General features: G+C 39.8%; 1 protein-coding gene across 3 annotated transcripts in view; it reads right to left on the bottom strand.

Moving 5' to 3' along the window:
* The window catches only part of LOC125462719 (receptor-type tyrosine-protein phosphatase R-like), a 90,658-nt gene that overhangs the window by 2,334 nt on the left and 66,272 nt on the right, over window positions 1–22,052 (bottom strand). For all 3 annotated transcript variants that reach the window (XM_059653224.1, XM_048552991.2, XM_048552992.2), the window contains 6 exons: window positions 16,640–16,724; window positions 11,987–12,066; window positions 11,257–11,394; window positions 10,559–10,669; window positions 6,285–6,442; window positions 5,163–5,276 (listed from right to left, as the gene is read on the bottom strand). In XM_059653224.1, the coding sequence (XP_059509207.1) occupies window positions 5,163–5,276; window positions 6,285–6,442; window positions 10,559–10,669; window positions 11,257–11,394; window positions 11,987–12,066; window positions 16,640–16,724 (686 nt within the window). The remainder of the gene's footprint in view (window positions 1–5,162; window positions 5,277–6,284; window positions 6,443–10,558; window positions 10,670–11,256; window positions 11,395–11,986; window positions 12,067–16,639; window positions 16,725–22,052) is intronic.

Here is a 22,052-nt window from a genome sequence, read left to right as displayed (position 1 = left end):
AAGAATGAATTATATTGCACAGAATTGCCTAAAATAAATAAATAAAGAATGTGAGGTGAAGAATCGAGCAGTTTTTAGAAACACATTTAAGAAATAAGTCCCTCTTCTGCACCTACACAGGCCCCAAACCCCACCTCTTCCTCCGTTATATTGATGACTGTATCAGCGCTGCCTCTTGCTCCCCAGAGGAGCTCAAACAGTTCATGCACTTCACCAACACCTTCCACCCCAACCTTCAGTTCACCTGGGCCATCTCCAGCACATCCCTCACCTTCCTGGACCTCTCAGTCTCCATCTCAGGCAACCAGCTTGTAACTGATGTCCATTTCAAGCCCACCGACTCCCACAGCTACCTAAAATACACCTCCTCCCACCCACCCTCCTGCAAAAATTCCATCCCCTATTCCCAATTCCTCCGCCTCCGCCGCATCTGCTCCCATGATGAGGCATTCCACTCCCGCACATCCCAGATGTCCAAGTTCTTCAAGGGCTGCAACTTTCCCCCCACAGTGGTCGAGAACGTCCTTGGCCGCATCTCCCGCATTTCCCACAATACATCCCTCACACCCCGCCCCCGCCACAACCGCCCAAAGAGGATCCACCTCGTTCTCACACACCACCCCACCAACCTCCTGATACAACGCATCATCTTCCGACACTTCCACCATCTACAATCCGACCCCACCACCCAAGACATTTTTCCATCCCCACCCCTGTCTGCTTTCCGGAGAGACCACTCTCTCCATGACTCCCTTGTTCACTCCACACTGCCCTCCAACCCCACCACACCCGGCACCTTCCCCTGCAACCGCAGGAAATGCTACACTTGCCCCCACACCTCCTCCCTCACCCCTATCCCAGGCCCCAAGATGACTTTCCACATTAAGCAGAGGTTCACCTGCACATCTGCCAATGTGGTATACTGCATCCACTGTACCCGGTGTGGCTTCCTCTACATTGGGGAAACCAAGCAGAGGCTTGGGGACCGCTTTGCAGAACACCTTCGCTCAGTTCGCAATAAACAACTGCACCTCCCAGTCGCAAACCATTTCCACTCCCCCGCCCATTCTTTAGATGACATGTCCATCATGGGCCTCCTGCACTGCCACAATGATGCCACCCGAAGGTTGCAGGAACAGCAACTCATATTCCGCTTGGGAGCCCTGCAGCCCAATGGTATCAATGTGGACTTCACCAGCTTCAAAATCTCCCCTTCCCCCACCGCATCCCAAAACCAGCCCAGTTCGTCCCCTCCCCCCACTGCACCACACAACCAGCCCAGCTCTTCCCCTCCATCCACTGCATCCCAAAACCAGTCCAACCTGTCTCTGCCTCCCTAACCTGTTCTTCTTCTCACCCATCCCTTCCTCCCACCCCAAGCCGCACCTCCATCTCCTACCTACTAACCTCATCCCACCTCCTTGACCTGTCCGTCTTCCCTGGACTGACCTATCCCCTCCCTACCTCCCCACATATACTCTCCTCTCCACCTATCTTCTTTTCTCTCCATCTTCGGTCCGCCTCCCCCTCTCTCCCTATTTATTCCAGTTCCCTCTCCCCATCTCCCTCTCTGATGAAGGGTCTAGGCCCGAAACGTCAGCTTTTGTGCTCCTGAGATGCTGCTGGGCCTGCTGTGTTCATCCAGCCTCACATTTCATTACCTAAGAAATAAGATAGATGTTTTGCATTTTGATACCAGGGAATTTTAGATAAATTTGAACTCCTTATATTATTCCCAACCAGCAACTTTAAAACATAATTTCCAATTAGAAAGTGAGTATTTTGAAAATAAAAGTAAAGTACTGTCGATGCTGGAAATACACAGGATATCTGTCAGCATTTATGGAAACAGACAGAGTCCCAAATCCAAACTGCTTGTCATTCATAATTCTTAGGGAAGACTGTTGAACCCGTCACAGTGAAAAATTTAGATATTTGAAATGTAGGAAACTTCTCACTTTAGTGGATGTCAACATCAAGCATCTCTACTGCATTCCAGGAGAATAAACAGTGAGGAAAACTGCCTCTACTTTATTAAGCGCTTCTTAATCCCTGGCCCAGATTTTCACTCATAAGGGAAGCTTACAGAGCTGGGGAAATTTCTTACTCCCCAACCAACCAGAAAAAAAAACGCCTTCGATTGTGATATCTTAGTTCGTGGAGAGTGGGTGGGTACATGCTGGAACTAGGTTTGCTGTCCCTGGAAATAGTGAGATGGTGGAGACAAAGCTGCTGAGAGTAAAGGGGATGCTTGTTAAAAGGCCCACTTCTGTTATTTGGGGCCTCATCTTATTTGCATTTTTCCATTATAGTCCTCAGCCTTTTGCAATATTCTTCTTTCTTAACTAGTTCCCACAAACCATCCAGGCCATCTCAGGCCAATGCATGTCACCTATCCACTTCCAATGGCCTCTAATAAAGTCAATGGCAACATGTGTTCCTCCACTCGTCTCCATGGCCTCTTATATCTCCTGTGCCAACTAAGAAATACTGAAAACACATGAAACTCATTCAAGCCCATAGCCCCTAACAGTACCTTTGCTAACTCATGACCCCACTCACTAGCATTTGACCTCACACTGTCTATTCTAACTCAATTGGAACACAGCAGAGGCAGCACTCAGAGACCATGCTGAGATGAAATTGAATAGATTTAAGATATCTACTACTGACTTCACTGCATTAAATAAACTCTCATACCAATCATTGCTACTCATGTCTGACAGTTATTGTAATTTCCATGCAACACTCTTGCAACTGAAAAGGGAGAACTTCAAATATATAGACCAGATTCTAATCCTGATCTCATGAAGAAAATGACTCCATTTATAACTGTCCCTGCTCTCACCACAGAATGAAATTTCCACTCTTTGGGGAAGTTTCTCCCAAGGTGGGATTGGAAAACTTCACTAAAAATTAGACAAACAACTACAGATGCTGAAAATTGAAGCAAAAACAGAAATAGCTGGAGGAACTCAGCAAATGTGGCAGCATCTTGGAGAGAAGGTAGAGGTAACATTTCAAGACTTTGCTTTAGAACTGCAAAAGAAGATGCTGCAAGACCTATTGAATTTCTCCAGCAATTTCTGCTTTTGTTGTAAAATTGAACATCTCATGCTCCCCACTCAGGAGTAAAAATTCAGACAAAGAATCAGTAATTCACAGTGAAATTAGTGAGCTTTTATACATACCTATATTAATCAGGAACAGTACAGGTATGGTAAATATCAACTTGAGAATTCATTTTTGAATAAACAATAGAATGAGACTTACTAAAAGTGAGATATAATTGTATTGTTACAAAGTGTTGATGAGGTGTCTCACAAGACACTTATTAGAAATCAATCCAGAATATAAGAAGAAAAGTGGAATCATTCTTAGGCAGTTGGTTAATGGACATGATACAATCAATTAAGGCATATGAGTTTCAATAGATTTAAGAAGGTTTCAATGTTTGCCATTGATTGGACAATTTTTATTCTCAATGTGTGTAAATCATTTGGATTTGGAAGTAGTGAGCAAAATGATAGTGTTTCCGTTTTACCCGCAATTGGAAAATTACACTGAAAAAGTGTTGGATAGGCTATGGTTCAAGTTTCCAATAAAATTAATTGGCATATTCTTGAACTCAAGCCTTCCATTACTCATGCAATTGGACAAAGTAACAGAATATAACAGATCAGTTTTTCATAAAAAACAAAAGTTGATATATTTAAGAGTAGTAACCTCACCTAATTTTATTAATCAGGCTGAAATTTGATAGTTCAGCAAAAATAAACATACTTAATAGGTGAGCAATTAGACTTAAGTTTTTGAAACTGGCTTAAAATAATTAACCATTTTTATTTTTAATTGGTGCATACTAGTCTGTTTATATAAATAAAGTGACTTTCAATATGAAAACTTTTAAATTGTATTTATTAGAGCTATGTGCCAAGGAAACTGAGTATAATTTAGAGAAAGTTCCAGCACTAGAGTAATTGGCAGAATCTCTCAATTTTTGACATGAGGTCATGGTCAGTCTTATTGAGACAACAAATTTCAGCAAATTAAATCTTAAACCAGCAAAACAATCTTGAAATATTTTGTCACAAATCCATCAATTAACATTAATATTCACCTTCCTTTGTCAGAATGGAGTCTAGGGGCAGGCTAAGGGTCCCATGAGCAAGAATAACTCAGATACAATATGATGCGAACGATGCTACAAAAAAACATTGTTTCAGAACCATGGTGAGAAGACCCTTGGCAAGCCAAATGTCGGGATGGACAAGAGGATAGTAACAATCTCAGCAGCATGAAACCTAAAAGCTTATTGCACTAGTTGGGATTTAGGAAAAAGCGGCCAGAGAAAAGGAATGGCTGTAGGGAAAACTTCCCGGAGCGGAGAGTCATTTTAAAAGTGAAGCATGTGGCACAGTCATGATCAACATTCTCAGGCAAATCTAGTGCTGAACATCTCACCTATTGTGCATCAAACACAGTTAAAACTGCATCCTCTGGGCTTGAAGGCATGGAATTGGAGACAATACTAATGGGAATGGTCAGAGTGTAAGAAAATTGCTGTTTTACTGAATCAACAATAGGGAGTTGCTGAACAGATTAATAATTGAAAGATTATTATGTTGAACAGAGGATAAAGGTTGGATAGTTGAGAGTTTGAGAGTGCTTTAGTAAGTAACTTGGAGGTAGACTATATTTAGCATAGACACAGATAGAAGAATGATTTAAAAGTGGTACCTAATTTGAAAAGTGAAGAATATTAGGCAATAGTCAGACGTAGTGCCTTTCATATTCTCAGAATATGTGAAGGCATGGTACAACAATAAAATTTATTTTGAAAAGTATTTGTTTTGTAGGCAGATGAAGCAACATGATTGCATGTAATAATTTGGCAGAAATTGAATCTCGATTTGTACAAACATTGGATTATATGGAATTTTAATAAAATGAGATGAAGTGTTTCTGATGTTGATAGGATAGCATCTTATTACTTGTTGCAACTGGTAAGTAGGTGTGCTATATTTTGTGTTAACAGTACATGACATTGACATCTGAAGCTAAAATTGGAAATGTTACGGTCTAAAAATGTCTATCTACTCCTTAAACCACACAACATATTGAATATTGATTTTAGAAATCTTGAAAGCATCAACACTGACCTGTCTGTCCGCATCTGACACACAATTCCAAGAATGTCCACTTCGTTGGTCTCCTTTATCTGTTGACACCCAATGCTGGTAGCAATGAAACAGCCTGTCCTCCCAATCCCTGCACTAAATGCAACAGTTACTTTCAACATTAAAAGGATTCATGAGGTGGAAATTAGCACTGAATTTGATGCCAATGTGGGGGCAAAATAGAGACAGGCAGATAGATAAATTTGCACTTTACATTAAAAGGATAAGATTGGAAATAAGTTGCTAAAGTAGTTTACATGTTAATTCAGTTAACTATCAGAACAACTTGAATTCACAGCCACCTTGCAAGACACCTTCAGCATCAGGAACAAGCCAGCTGCCTGGAGGTGACATAATGTAAGTTGGAGGCTCTGTTCTGAGCTGACCATGAGCCGTCTTCAAATACATGATCACGGCTATAGTCACTGGGGACTCCTCTTCACAATGATGGTCTAGCCAAAACAAAACATTCCTTTTTTAAAATTTCTTTCAAATTGTTGATAAAGTACATCAGTATGGGAGTGCAAACCTCTTCCAGGCCAAGCTGTAGCTCCTTTCATGATGAAGGGTTTTGGGACAGTGAAATCTCCTCTGCCCACTAACTGGATGGTTGGGGGAAAATTACTGATCAGTGACCAAGAATGAATCCTACATTTGCTCTTGACATTGGAGTCCAAGCACAAATCCAAAATTCGTCCCTTGATTTCAAATCATAGTACAACGATGCATAAGTGCAAACTAAATACAGTCAATGCTGCCATTTTGATTAAGGTACAGACATTATTTCTCAAAGCATTATAAATTGAAATCTTACTGCATTGACTGTGCAATAGCATTTCAATAATGAGGACATATGTGACTGCTTAGCTGTTTTCCTAAAGGCAATGGAGAATAAATTTTCATATTTCTGAGTGATATTGCTTGTTGGAAAATGTGTGAGCATTTTTTGTGATAAAAACTAAGATGAGGCAAAAATAACACAAAGTAGTCAAACTTGCATCTTCATTGACCCACCAAGCACTCACAGTCACATATTGTCATGTTTCCTCTGCCTATTATGGGTAGATTTGCTACACCTGGGAGTTACTTAAAATGGTTTCTCACCTGCAATGAACTATAATGGGACCCCTGTTTCCTGCAGCTTGTCTACTTTCTTCAACTTCATGTATGAGATCCAAGAGTGATTGTGCTGTATCTGGAGTCTTGTGATCTGGCCAGGATGAGTACCAGTAGTGCTTTACATTTCTAGACTGTTTCCCATCCTAAAAAATAAACAAGCAAATTTACTTAGTGTCCTTCCAGAGTTTGCCCAAAGATCCCAGGAAATAGTTACCGGGCCAAAATAAATTGTTATTTTTTACCTTGACTCCATTCTCTCTCCCTTGGTCCAGGTACTCCCCATCTACATCCAGGACACAAACCATACCGTCCACCGATTTGGGAACTTCAAGTTCCCAGGCCCCCAGTGCTTCATCTTTACTATGGGCGCTCAATTCCTATACATGCCCATACCCCACAAGGATGGCCTGCAGACCCTCAGTTTTCTCCTCTCCAACAGAGCCTCCACTGCCACCCCACAAATAATCTCCTCCGCCTCACCAAACTAGTCCTCACACTCAATAAGTTTTCCTTCAATTCTTCCCAGTTTCTCCAAATCCAGGAGGTGGCCACAGGCACTGCCATGGCCCCAGCTGCCCCTGTCTTTTTGTTGGTTCTGTTGAACAGTCCCTCTTTAGTGTGTACACCAGTACTGTTCTTTAACTCTTTCGCTGTTAGATTGATAACTACATCGGTGTTGCATCCAGCACCCAGGCTGAACTGGAGCAGGTCATTGACTTTGCTAACAACTTCCACTCCGCCCTCAAATTCACTTGGTCTATCTCAGGCATCTCCATCCCCTTTTCTGACCTCTCCGTTTCCATTTCCGGCGACAGTTCATGGACAAACCTTTACTGTAAGCCTACAGACTCCCATAGCTACAAGACTACACCTCCTCCCATCCTGTATCCTGCAAAAAATTCATCCAGTTTTCCAAATTCTTCTGTCTCCATTGCATCTGCTTTGACGAGGAGATGTTTGACTCCCAAGCACCCCGGATGTCCGCCTTTTTTAAACAATGCTCTTTTCTCCCCCTCTGTCATCCAGACAGCCCTCCTCCATTCTCTGCTCCACAGCTCTTGACCACGACATAATAAAGATAGGTTCCCCTTGCCCTCACTTTGCACCCCACCAGCCTCTGTATCCAATGTATTGTCTTCAAATGCTTCAATGAACACTAATTAGACTCCACCATCTGGAACATCCTTCACTTCCACTTCTCTCCACCTTGTGCAAGGAATCCTCCCTTCATCAGACCCCATCAACCACTTCACTCTACCCAGTACCGTCTCCTGTCACCATAAAAGATGTAACACCTGCCCACATACCACTTCCTTCACCTCCATTCATGGCCATAAACAGTCATTCCATGTGAGACAGAGCTTCAGCTGCATCACCTCCAACCTAGTCTACTGCATCCAGTGACTCCAATGTGGTCCTCTCTATGTTGGTGAGACCAAATGCAGACTAGGTGGCTGTTTCGCTGAGCATCTCCGCCTGGCTCGTAACAGCCAATCTAACCTCCCGGTCACTGCCCACTTCAACTGCCTGGCCCACTCCCCCTCTTACATGTCCGTCCTTGGCTTCCTCCAGTGTTGCAGCTATTCGGAATACAAATTTGAAGAGCAACACCTTATTGAGTTGTCCAGTTTCAAATAACGTATTCCTCCCCCATCCCTCAGATCACCTTCCAGCCCCAACTCCTCCCTTCCATTCCAACTTCTGACGTTCTCTTCCAGCCACCAAATGAATTCATCCTATCCATTGATCAACCAGGTCGTACCTACCACCAGTGTCAGCCTATCGCCACCATTCTGCCTTCATGCCCCCACCCCCCACTTTATCTGCAGCTTCACCCACCCCCACATCCAGGCCTGAAGAAGGGTAATACCCAAAATGTTGACTGCACCCTTCCTCCAGATGTTGCCTGGCCTGCTGTTCTTCCAGCCTCCTGTTTGTCTACTTTGGATTCTCGTATCTGCAGTCTTCTTTTTGTCTATAAATTGTTGTTCACTTTATTCTTTAAATTTCACCCATCACCAGCCTTCTCTTTCTACCACGTATTCATCCTTATTCTCCTACATTGAAATGTTAGCCATTCTACTTATCTTTAATATGAGACAGAACTTGACAATGGCTTGGAGGATTTGCCTCTGTTTGTTTCTTTCTTTCTCCTTTTTGAGGATAAGTACTTGGCTTTTCCATATAAATCAGAACAATACGAAAATGAACAAATTACATCCTAGTTGACTCTGACAAATGTAAACTGGCTCTGAATATCCTGTTTAGACTGTACCACACAGAAATGCACTGTATGATTTCAACTGCTTTTATAAAACAAGTACCTGTATATTATTCATTTAGAAGAGCATTTAGAGCTTTTCAAATCCATACCCACTTCAAACTAGAAGGGCAGGTTTGGCAGAAACATGGGAACACCGCCATCTGCAAATTCTGCTCCAAGCCACTCACCATCCTGAGTTGGAAATATATCACCATTCCTTTAGAGCAAAACTGTGAAATTCCCTCCCCAACAGCACTGTGGATCAAACTACAGCGCTTGGACCACAGTGATTCAAGGAGGCACCTCACCATCACCTTCTCACAGGCAACTAGCGATAAACAACAAACACTTGCCCAGCTAGCAACATCGATGCCACGTGAGTGAATAAAATAAAATGTATTGTCAAATTTTTAATTACACTATAAGCTAGTGACATTAATTTTTCCTTCGTTTGTTATTTTATATTTACACAGAAATAACATTACAGCTTAAGGTTACTTAGCCTCACCAGTCTATGTTGGCATTTATCCAGATTATCATCAATTCCTAAACCTAATTTCATAAACTTGACCTATCCTATTTCCAAAATATTCATCCTTTCTTCAATCACTTATGTTATTAATTCTTAAATCTATCTTTCATTCATCAATCCAATAGTAAAGTCAACAACACTTCAGCCTTGTGTTTAAAAAAAGGCTTCTTCTTTTCTAAGTCACTTACATTTAACTCTATATCTATTACTTTTTGTGGTAATCCCCTCAATTATTAGAAATGGCATGTTTCTGTCTCCCTTTTTAAGTCTGTTCGGAATTCATCCCATAGCAATCACTGAGTCTCTTTAGACCACACCTTTCAAGACATAATCCCTACAATCAAGAAGGATAAGGGCAGCAAATTCATGGAAACACATTTAACTTCTCCTCCAACCAATAACCTCTACTGAATCAGAACTATGTTGCTGTTCCTTCACAGTCACTGAGTCAAGATTCAGTAATTAATTTCCTAAAAGCACATCCCTAAAGCTCAAGCACTACAACGGTTCAAGAAGGCTCCATACCACCAATTTCTTAAGAGATATTAAGGACTGCAACATAAACTGGCCTAGACAGCAATGCCGACATCTCTCAAATGAATTAGGGATAGGAGTTGGCCATTGGTCCCTCAAACTGGTTCCATCATGTGGTAAAATCAAGGTTGATCTGTTTGTAGGCTTAAGTACACTTTCCTATCTATACACTCTACTCTTTGACTCCTTGGTTAATCAGGAATCTATTTCACTTAGCCTTAAAAATATGTAATAACCTTATCCGTATTGCTCTCCGAGAAAGGAAATTCCACAAACCCATTGTTTTTAAAAAGAAGAAATTTGCCTCATTTTCATCTTCAATGGGAAACTCTTATTTTTAAACTAGTTCCATAGTTTTACTATATTTTACAAAAGAAGCATCCTTTCAGCATCCACTCTATCAGTCCTCACAGTGTATTATATTTTTAAATATGATCATCACTTACTCTTCTAACTTCCAATGAGCAGATTGCTCAACTATTCCTCTTATAGCAACCCTTTCATACCAGGAATCTTCCAAGTGAACATTCTCTGAACAGAATCCTTGCAAGTGTAAATGTAAAGAGCTTTGCATTCTACGCTATTTTCTTTGTAGCTATTATATAAATATGCAACTTCACACCACCCAGCGCATTTCATTGTTAGCCTGGGAGACAGAGGCTGCATCGTAAAGCTAACTGCAGTGATTTACAGTTCACAAAGGAGCATCTGAATATTTGTGTTCACCTGTATATTTGCCCCTTGCCTGTAATTACTGTATCATGTGTAAACAAATAAAAGTGAGAAGAATTAGCCTCTCATTACTTTGAAAGTAAATTCTGGGCCTTTTTTTTGAAAATGGAGAATATCCAAAATCATAATTAACAAGATTGAATCCATCTGTTACATTTTGTAAGTATTAACTGAGTAAATCGATTATTGCTTTAGTACCTGAATACTTAAATCCCGAATAGTGTATCCATCACATTCCTTTGTATTGTGTACAATAATTTCAAATCTGCCAAAGGTGTCCTGATTTTCTGGCCAATAGACAACACATTTCTGAAAATATAAGAAGCCAAGTATAAGAGTCTGTGAATAACTTTACATTTCGATATTCTCTGCTCATACCAAGTGTTCTCAACAGTTTGTATGATAAGTTTTTCTAAATGATAATGGTGCATTTAGAATAATTGAACAAAGTCAAATAATGATTTAGGTAGTTTAAGGAGAACCAACATTTAGGCTGCAGAAGAGTCCCTATTGATTGACAAGTGGATTCTGATAAGTAGAACGGCCTCTGTGTTAATGTATGTATACACATATATTTATAAATACAAGGACCCTGTTTGTTGAAGACAGAAAGAACATGTGCATACATTGTGCTTGTTTTGACTCAGCAAAATAGGTTACAGTCATTTGCTGGTTGATTTCATGGGGCATGCTTTATCAATCAGAGTCAAGTTGCTTGCTTTAACATGTAAACAAGGCCTTGCATTTACTGTCAATCATCATTAACTGGTGCATTCTCCAGCGCAATATCTCTATAATCAGATTCCACTTGCCAATCATGTAGACATTAATCTTTTAACACAGTTTGGCTTTAAATGTCAAATTGGATTTTAAAAAAAGCTTTTATATTCATATACCTCGTTCTTTTCTTTTAATTTTGTAATCATCACAATAATTGGACAATCATCCTGCCAAACCATTTCCCAGAAGTCAGTCACTGTATTTATCATAGGGCCTTGGGTAGCAATGTATGCTTTCTCCTTTCCTCCATATCCCTGTATGAAAGAGATAAACAAAGGTGGTCAATAATAGGCACACATACGAAATTCTATCCATTCATTTAGAATTCAAATTGTGCAGGGAATGACAGGAGGTCAATGCTCACAATAACACAATAAACCGGTTAAGTCATAGGGCTCCACTGGGGTGACTTGATACACTAGTATAAATCATTATGCCTAAAAAGAATTCCTGGTACTTCAATGTTGGAAGCCAAGTCTATAGAAAAATATTTATGAAGGCAAATGAAAAACAACTTACTTTAAATAAGGAAAAAGTGTCCAGGACATTGGAAATAGGAAGATAAACTGTAACTTTAGAAGGTTTTGAGATAGATCATAGAACAAGCAGGAGGAAAGATGAAAGTCATATCTAACTGACACCATTGAGAATTACTTGCGCAAGATTAAAATAGGCAACAATGTCTCCCATTAGTAGTTGGAACAAATGGAATTTAGAACTTGTTAGGTATTTATTGAAAGGACATGTGCAAAATTAATACTGAGCTCAGTTAAACTGAGCCAAGATATGAGGTTAGACAAGTAAATTTTCCTATGTTCTATTACAAGAACATATAAATAACCTTACCCGAACGTAGTTAGCATTAATATAGGAATTCAGGTGATTATCATTCTCTTCTGATCTGAGGCAGACTCGGGTCTGTGGGTCTAAAAATGGTAAGGCAATTTTAAAAGAAATATCAAACATTGCAGCAACTGGTTAAAATCTAAACAAATCATGCAAAATAAAATGATAGAGTTGTCACTTGATGTTGCCAACTGGATTCCTAGTTGAGTGAGACACTGTTGTTATTACACATGTAGAGAGTAGTTACAGAAAATACCAAATAAAATCACAGATGGAAGATATAATTAATAAAATTGCCCAAGTGAAATCTACCTGGAATGTATTGGGCAAATGTTAAATGGACGGAAATTACAGCACAAAAATAATCTAATTTGGCTGCTATTGGATAATCGTGGAGATTTAAGAAAAACATTTTGATCTCCCAGGAATGAGGCCAGGTAACATATGGGCAAACCAGGAACTGGGATTTCCAATATGCTGTGGAGTTCTTATTGCACGACCTCTGAGTGACATCACTGACTGGTTCCATGCCTGGATGTCAGCCTCACTGACAGTTTGACAGGAAACACTGCAGAAGAGTTTACAGGATCAGGCAAGGAATGACCTCGGAGTGGGGAGACTGATCATTAGAGGGGTATACTAGAGTAAGGTATGAGACACCTGAACAAACAAATTTGGGGAATGGTCAGAAATTGGAAGCTTGTGGATTAGATGCTGATGGGAGGTCTGGGGGAGATTGGAAGGCTCAAAAATGCATCTAATCATTGAGCTGGGCAGGCAAAAGTGCTGAACTCAGAATAAGAGTAGAAAAGCAGTTAGATCCTGGGACAGTAGTCTTGCTCTCAGTTTAGCCAATGGGTTTCCTGAAGCTCGAGAAATCCCTGGTTTAGGATCAAATTTAAAACAGTCTGTATGACAGATTCATACAGTCTCATTATAGTATCTAAATGGACAGCCTGCCTTATGGGTGTGAGTTTGTCTCCCTGCTTCTAATAAAGTGGAGTGGGCAAGCTGGAGGCGAGTTGGGAGTCAGGGTTTTTAACATTTACACCTTCCATTTGATCCAAACACTCTTAGTTTTTTGTGCTTAAAACCTGCCCCAAGTGTGCAAAGTATGTTCTTATAATGTTATCATTAATCAAATTGAACAGAGTATCCTTTATTGATACAGAAGAGAGGGAACTTTGACCAAACTAACAAGAATCCTGAAATGCATTGAAATGAGAATGCATGTTGGCTGGAATGGATACTTGGAAAAGTTTCCTTGTTTTGTATCATAAATCATAGCATCTATACATTGCAGAAAGAGGCTATTGGCTCACTGACTCTGCACCAACCCTCTAAAGATTATCCCACCCAGACCCTACCTCCATAACCGGAATTTGCCATGGTTAATCCACCTAGCCAGCATGTCTTTGCACTGACTGTGACTTGTGTGACATGATTAAATACAAATTTTTAGTAAGTAACAGTGAAAGACAAACCTATAAATATAGAACAAAAACAAAGTTGCTGGAAAAGCTCAGCAGGTCTGGCAGCATCTGTGAAGGAGAAAACAGAGTTAACATTTCGGGTCCAGTGACCCTTCCTCAGAACTATCTATATTTATATAAATATAGATACTCTGTTGTATTAAAAAAACACAATAATAGTAAGATAGTAGTCATGGTACTTTAGAACAATATCGGAACAGATGTAGGAAAATGTGTCATGTGAAGTGGGTCTATATATTTTTGTTAATAATGGTAATGCTCACTGCAAATATTAGCACACATTGGTTGTTACTGACCAGTTAGGTACACAATGTCATTCAACATCCATTCACCAATTAAGTTTAAGAGCAAGTTCAAGAGAGTTCAAGATAATCTATCTACTTCAATTCCACCATAAAACAATTCAGTTTGTGGTAACTGAGATCTGTTCTCTAACTAGATTTCCATTAACATGACATAAATATAATGGTGAAGAAGGATATCTTCCCAAAAGTTCACAAGAAACATGTTATTGAAGCTCAAACCTTAGACAAGAATGTGGGAAAGAAATTTAGACACGCAGTATTAAGTATTAAAATGTACTGCTCCCCATGTGGAATTTGGTGACAGATTGATGACTGTCACTGATATTAAAAGCAAAGGAAACTGGGAGCGTTTTGTTAAATAAAACATTAGGGACATTTAAGTGACTCTTTTAAATAAAAGTTAATATTTGAGTTCCAGATAAAGAATTGTGTGGTTATGTGATTTGTTACATTAGATCAAATATATTTCAAATTGACGTATCTTTAAGTGAAGTTTACTATCTTTGCTGATTCTGAAATATTTGATCAAGTTGCTCGAAATTGTGTATCTTATATTGTTAGACTTGCCAAACTTGATTAAACCGATTTGATTTGCACGGCCATGAGCTTCTCTGCTTCAGTACATGTGCTTGTGGCCAGGTTTGACGTAATTAATGTGGTTCTGTCTTCAGATTGATTTTGCATGCGTCTTGTCATACCTACGTTTGGTTCATCTATTCATTGAACTTCTACAGGCCCTTTTCCACATCTCACTTTATCTTTGTGCTCGCTATTCTAAGGCTAATTTTAGTTAAAGTTTATTCATAGTGTAGCAATATTATCCATCAACGAGAAAAGAGGAATATAAGTTTTTAAAAAAGCAATGACTAGAAATCTTTATGTATGGAAGTAAACTCAAGAGAACTATAGAAACAAAAATAGATAATAAATGTGCAAGTCTGGGTAACATCAGATATATTACTTTAAATATGAGAAAAGAAAAACTGTTCAATTCTCCATACAATATCACTATGGCTTTTATGGGTAGAGGGATTGAGTCTAAGAGCCGTGAGGTTATGCTGCAGCTCTATAAAATCCTGGTTAGACCTCACTTGGAATATTGTGTTCAGTTCCGGTCGCCTCGTTATAGGAAGGATGTGGAAGCTTTAGACAGGGCGCAGAGGAGATTTACCAGGATGCTGCTTGGAATGGAGGGCAGGTCTTAAGAGGAAAGGTTGACAGAGCTTGGGCTTTTCTCATTGGAGTGAAGAAGGATGAGAGGTGACTTGATAGACGTGTACAAGATGTTGAGGGCCACAGATTGAGTGGACAGTCAGAGGCTTTTTCCCCAGGGGGAAAATGACTATTATGAGGGGGCATAATTTTAAGGTGATTGGAGGAAGGTATAGAGGGGGGTGTCAGTGTTAGGTTCTTTACATAGACAATGGTGGGGTACGTGGAATGCACTGCCGGCAGTGGTAATAAGGTGAGATACATTAGGAACATTTAAGCGACTCTCAAATAGGCACATGGATAATAGTATAATGAAGGATATGCAGATTAGTTTTGATCTTAGAGAAGGATAATAGGTCAGCACAACATTGTGGACCGAAGGGTCTGTACTGTGCTGTTCTATGCTATGTTCTATGTTCTAATAAGATGTTGTTGGGTACCTGTGTGGGTGACACAAATTTCAATTGATGAGATTATTTCCAAATTGTGCATTCTGTAATCTTTGATCATTTTTGTTTTAGTACACATATGTATTATGCTGGCTAAAATGCCTGAGTTGTGGCATAATTTTAATAGTGAATAGTTGTTAGCTTTTTAATTCATTTTTTAGGATATGTACAAAGATCACAGTATTTATTGCCCAACCCAAGTTACCTGTGAGAAGGTTTCCATGAGTTAACTGATTGAATTGCCACAGTTGAAGAGCTGAATGCACTCCCATCAAGCTAACACTGCCTGGTTAGATGCAGTGACAATGAATGAATGAAAATATGTCTAAGTCAGGATGATGGATGACTTTGGACTGGAACAAGGACATAACTGTGCTGCAATTCATCTATTGTCTATAAGAGAGTAGTTCAGGATTTGACAGCTGGACCATAAAAGCTTCAGTAACTTATTGCAGTGCATCCTATAAATAGTAAATACTGCAGCCACAAAATACTGGTAGTGAGGGTATTACAAATATCGAAACATAGAATATAGGAGCAGAAATTGGTCAATTGGCCCTTTGAGCTTGCTCCACCATTCAATATGATCGTGGTTGATGTTGTCTACAGTGATATTGTACTGAAAGGAATAAAATTCATCACATTGCTTTGCCTCTCTCATCAACACTTTCTTTCTTACTCTCTCTCTGTTTCTTCCTTTAGATCTTTTTCTGGTTAGCTTTCCCTCTTTCTTTTATTCTTCCTTCCTTTCTCTTTGATATGATATGATTCTTAAATACTAGTCTATATTAGTTTGTTTTTTACATAGAAGGGATTCTTTGAACTGTTTTGAGAATAAAAAAATTCATAAATATAAACTAGTAACCATATCATTTATTATGCTATTTTCAATTTTAATCACTCAGGTCCTTAAACAGCAAATAGACCCAGTTTGTTTGCTTTGGTAAAATTATTAGTCAATAGGTATGCTTTTAATCTCAATAGTTCTGACTGTCTGTGTATGGTGTAAAGAAATACATGTATCAAGAAAACAATAACATCATATTAGTGCATGCATCTTGGTTCTATAGCAGTGAGTATATTAAAGAATGCTACAATAATCCACATTTCCAGTCTAGAGAAAGAAAGCTTTGATAAAATGCACCAATTTACAATAAAGATTGTTGTTAAATAGCATTTATATTTCAGACTTACTTGGCAAAATTGTTTTATATCTGTTTTTAGAAGCATGTCCTGGGATATTCAACTCATCAGCATCAATAAAATTAGGCGGAATTCGCTGAAGAGGGAGGTAAAGTACATATCAGAATGCAATCTGAGTTATTGCATATTTAACAAAAGTACTGAGCTCCTGAAAATGTTACTGTTAATAATGCGTTGATTAAAAGAGTAAGTAAATTTACTTTTATGATAAAAGATAAAATATAAAAGATCATATCTCTTTATTCTTCTGTATTTTTAATTGTGGACCGATATGGGAAAAGTAACTGTTATAAAAATTAAGAATCCTGAAAGATTGCTGTACTTTTATTAGCAATTAATTCACTGTAAGCACTATTTATATAGCTCCTTGTTTAAGTATGACTTGAAGCGCAACTTGCAGATAAGCTCAAGCCAAGGGCTATGTACGAATGAAGATTTGGCTGGCAACAATTAGTCGATTGGTATGTGGACTAGTGACCAGTTATTGATGACAAAAACCCCCTGCTTGCCAATGACTATGTGATTTGTTCTTGGATAGCTGAACAGCTTGGGATCGTGAACAAGACAGCAAGAAGCCTTAATAACTCCATCTGTTCAGGAGCTCTCTCTCCAGTAACAACCACTTTAGCCTAGTTGAACTGTTGAAGCAGTCTGTCTTTCCTTCAGCAATTGCTGTAAGTTATGATTATTAGGTAATATGTCAGGGATCATTTATAGCTGTGAACCAGCCAACCCTTGTCACCTGCAGAGATATGAGACAATGGGAACTGCAGATGCTGGAGAATCCAAGATAACAAAGTGTGAAGCTGGGTGAACACAGCAGGCCAAGCAGCATCTCAGGAGATACAAAAGCTGATGTTTCGGGCCTAGACATAGGATAGCTTGTCACCTGCAAACAAGTTAAAGCATCTGGGGACAAAAGACCAGGAAGCATCATTCTAATCAGCACAAAAACCATCTCAGCAGATCCTGCGAACAGAAACTACTGAGTTGTTTTCCAGATTTCCCTTCATCCATAAAACCCAGGTAGTTGATTTCTTTCCCCTCGGTATGTGTCTATGTGTGTGTGCATGCATGTGTGTCTGTAAGGGATAAAGCAGTGGCAGCTGGAGGAACACAGTAGACCAGGGAGCATCAGAAGATCAGGAAAGCCGATATTTCGAATACGAAATGGACCAGGGTGGCAAGCTCAGACTAGATTGGCACAGTTTGGTGTCACGGCCTCCACTGCAGATCCTGGGGGATGTCAACGTCCCACCACTTCACCACCTGGGTCCTCTGGATCCCTCCTCACACAGCGCCAATTTTCCCTGTCTGCCAGGTCCAGAGCAACTGTGCAAACCAACTTTGAACTGGGAGTTCTTGTCCATGTTCTCAACAGGTTGTTAAAGATGATGCGGGTGCAAGGGATGTGGGTGAATCCAGGATAGTTGCTCAATGTTGAGTTGTGCTGGGAATGGCCCATGGTAATGTGAGGCCCAGAAGCAGACGTGATGAATTCCAATGGGGCAGGAGAGGTAGTTAATGAGATGAGCTCAGTATGGCAAGAAAACCTGCAAGACCTTGTGGTGGAAATCCCTCTGGAAGACTTGCATCACTCAGGCTTAGTTAAGAAAAGATAATGTTCAGCCAGATGCAACTTAGCCATACAGCAACTATGACATGACACTATCATGCAATAATGAAAAAGATGCTAATTTTTTCAACACACCAAAGGCACACCTCAGAGACTGGCAAAACTTGAATATGTGCATTTAGCAAAACCTCTTGTCACCGTGTCCTATTAGAATTTGAGAGAAACTAAAACTCTAAACAAGGAACTGAATAACCCAGTGTGACCACTAGGTGGGGCCAATGTCTGGCCAGACAATAAATCAAGACAAAAGGTCATGTGCAGTAGTGGCACTTGAAAGCTTGTCAAACAACACATTTTAAGACATTTATTTATTTTCCTGTTGCATGATGTATCAAATGTATAATGCTCTATTTGACTGCCAAAAAAAGCATCTGTCTTAAATCAGTTTCAAATTTTCTTTCAATCATAATTTTTACTCCTGGATAACTCTGATCACGTCTATCAAGTATATAACAGTTTCTTAAATGTCAGACTTATATGAATCAATTCCAGATACTCATATGTTTCCATGTTCTTATATTCAAAATTCTCCTTTTCATAAGTGTCTTGACACTGATGAGATTCTGTGGTTATAATGCTGATAATGAGGAAAGATATACGCTATATTGACTATGTATATCCTGTGGGCATTTCATTAAAACCCAGACCTAAATAGTTACTATAAAATAGACCCCATGTTTTGTTATTTCCTTTCCTTGAATTCAGTTTTAACTTTACAGTAGTAACTCATGTACTGGACAAGATGGGGAGATAATAGTGTTCAGGAGTGAAATCATCACCAGCATTGAGTACCCGTATATATTTACAGGGCTAAGTGCTTGATCATTGTGTTCACACTGGTAGGCACAGATGTCTGTCAGTAATGTTACTCCCTAAACTTAGTATTTGGAAATGGAGCATATGGTGTAGTCAAAAAAAGAAGAGATATTCATAGCAGTGAGATCATGACAACCATATAATCAGAACACACAGCAGGATCCCCTTGAAGAAGATATTTGTTAAATAGTTAAGGTCTGATGTTCAAACACGTCCAACATAATACTCATTTATTTGGCCAAGACCAGTTGTGTTTAGGAGGGCACCAGTGTGGATCCTTTAACTATATCTGTTTGGTGAAAAGGAAAATGCAAAATGGCATTGAAACAGATACTATATATCTGGTTTAACCTACTCGGGGCAGCTTGTTTGTAAAGCTTAGAAGATTTGAATATATATGTTCAAGTTCTGCAGCTGTTTTGTATTTCTTCCACATTTGCGGTTTTGTTTAAAGAGTTTATGTGTGGTAACAGGTTGTTATCATGAACTACTTTAATTATCTATTTTACAATGTTATGACCCCTGCCCAGACCGCCAAATTTATGTCCTGAACTGGATGGAAACCAGTAACTTCTATTTTTGGAGTAAGCAAAGTATGCGATCTGGAGGACTTGCTCAGAGAAAAAAGCCACAAGATTCCATGGCTTTGAAAGAGCAACAAGTACACTTTATGATACAAATTTGGAGCCAGTATTACAATCTAGAATATATGTACAACATTTTATAATAACCCAGATAATAAGTAATCGGTGTGATCAATACCACAAAGTAGACATCAAGAAGCAATGCAACCAAGACAGAACCCATAGATTTCCAAAGAAATCTTCCAAGATGTGAATGTGACAGTGGGTCATCAAAACTCATTAAACTTTGCAAGGGATTGCAATTCTTCACCAGCGCCAATTTGGCCTTAAAAATCCCTCCCACAAACCACTGCAGGATACACTGCCTCAACATAACTGCTTCCATTCGGTCTATTCTGGTCAATCGCCCTCCTTTCCTGGAACTATGGTCTCCTGGACTATGAAAACTGCACTCAAGTACTCACTTACAAGCCTAGTTTTAGCCCCTCACTGACAGTTAGCTTCACCAACCTAAAACTGACTATAGGTTTTTCCTGAGTTCTAATTTTGCTCAGTTGCATCCAGAAAATAATGCCTGTGGGCTTTTCAGTTCACATGGCTTCTTCTTTCAGGCTTCCCTGAGACCTCACTATATAGGAACATACATTCAACTGCAAATTACCTAACATGAGGAGTGCTTCTGTTCCTTGTTTGCATCCTTCTCTAACGAACTGGAACTTTTGACCTCTTCAGTGACCCCTGAACTTTCCTGAGTGACATTTGGGAAAATGTTGCAAGAAGCCCCTCCCTGTTATCAGTGGAATTGAAAACTGCTCTGAGCAACTCTTGGAACTGTCTGTTCCATAAATATTAATAGCGCTGGATTTCTAGCTTGCTCAATTTTTTAAAAAGCACAAAACAAATTGAAGGTTTAATCACAGTTAAAATAATGGATTTGAATAACGTGGAAAAAGAAGCCTGTTAATTTGGAAATGTTGGAACCATTGTTCATGGGCTATTTACAGATTTATTTTTGAAGCTTTTGGTTTGCTTTAACCTCTGGCAGGTTTGTTAGCCCTTTGCTCGTGTTCAAAATTCTGAGGTATAAAATGGGATTGTCCTATCACTAACCAACGTTTAATAAAACTCAGATAAAATTCTAAACCAGAGACAGAATCTCCTCCACACATGGCAGCTGCATATGAGGGTGAGTTTATAAAGCCCTGAATATTTGGGCCTTGTGGCACAGATTTTTTGTAAGGAAATGCACTAGAGCTGGCCTATTGCTTAAGCACAAAAGTGCAAACAAACTGAATCTCTCTGGAAATCATTTCATACCATTTTTCTAGGATATGTATCGATCTTCAATGTTTGAAAGTGCCTTGAGACAAATCCAAAAGGCAGACTCTTATAGCATTGTGAATGCCATGGGTAATGAGAAGATTTGTGGCAGCATCAGATGAAAAGTCCACTGAGGCTTATTTCAGGAACATTTTAACTCCATCATTTATACTTCTGACAAGCAGTGAGGCGAGTTTCTCACTAGGCAGCAACGAGTTGCCAATTAAGGAGTTTTATAGATTGTCAAACACCACAGCTTGCTTTATTCGAATTCGGCTTCCTACCTGACCAAATGCTGCAAACAAGCTAGACATTGAAGAATCCTGACATGGAAATCTGTGTAGATTCTCGGTGATTTCAGCTCACTGCTGGCTGCAAGGAGTCTCCATGCTGCTCAATTTCAAACCACACCTCAGGGCACAGTCCCTGGCCACCATCAGCCACGCCCATTCCTCCTTAAGGATATTGGCATCCAAAATTTGCCAACCCCTCATGACCATCCGGGAACCGCTCCAATTCACTTACAGGGCATGTAGAAAGCACAGACTGAGTGACATTTAGAAAACTGTTGGAAGAAGCCCCTCCCTGTTATGGGTGGAATTGAAAACTGAGTTCTGGATGCCCTGACAACTAGCAGTGAAAGGCTGCAGCAAGGACACATTGCCTGCAGGGAGAGGCACCACCTCACTGATTGGAGATAATGGGAACAGCAGATGCTGGAGAATTCCAAGATAATAAAATGTGAGGCTGGATGAACACAGCAGGCCAAGCAGCATCTCAGGAGCACAAAAGCTGACGTTTCGGGCCTAGACCCTTCATCAGAGAGGGGGATGGGGAGAGGGAACTGGAATAAATAGGGAGAGAGGGGGAGGCGGACCGAAGATGGAGAGTAAAGAAGATAGGTGGAGAGAGTATAGGTGGGGAGGTAGGGAGGGGATAGGTCAGTCCAGGGAAGACGGACAGGTCAAGGAGGTGGGATGAGGTTAGTAGGTAGCTGGGGGTGCGGGTTGGTGTGGGAGGAAGGGATGGGTGAGAGGAAGAACCGGTT

This window comes from Stegostoma tigrinum, chromosome 21 (genome assembly GCF_030684315.1).
Source record: "Stegostoma tigrinum isolate sSteTig4 chromosome 21, sSteTig4.hap1, whole genome shotgun sequence".
NCBI classification, from domain to species: Eukaryota; Metazoa; Chordata; class Chondrichthyes; order Orectolobiformes; family Stegostomatidae; genus Stegostoma; species Stegostoma tigrinum.
The sequence above is the reverse complement of the archived record's forward strand: the minus strand, read 5'-3'. Positions and strand labels throughout refer to the sequence as shown.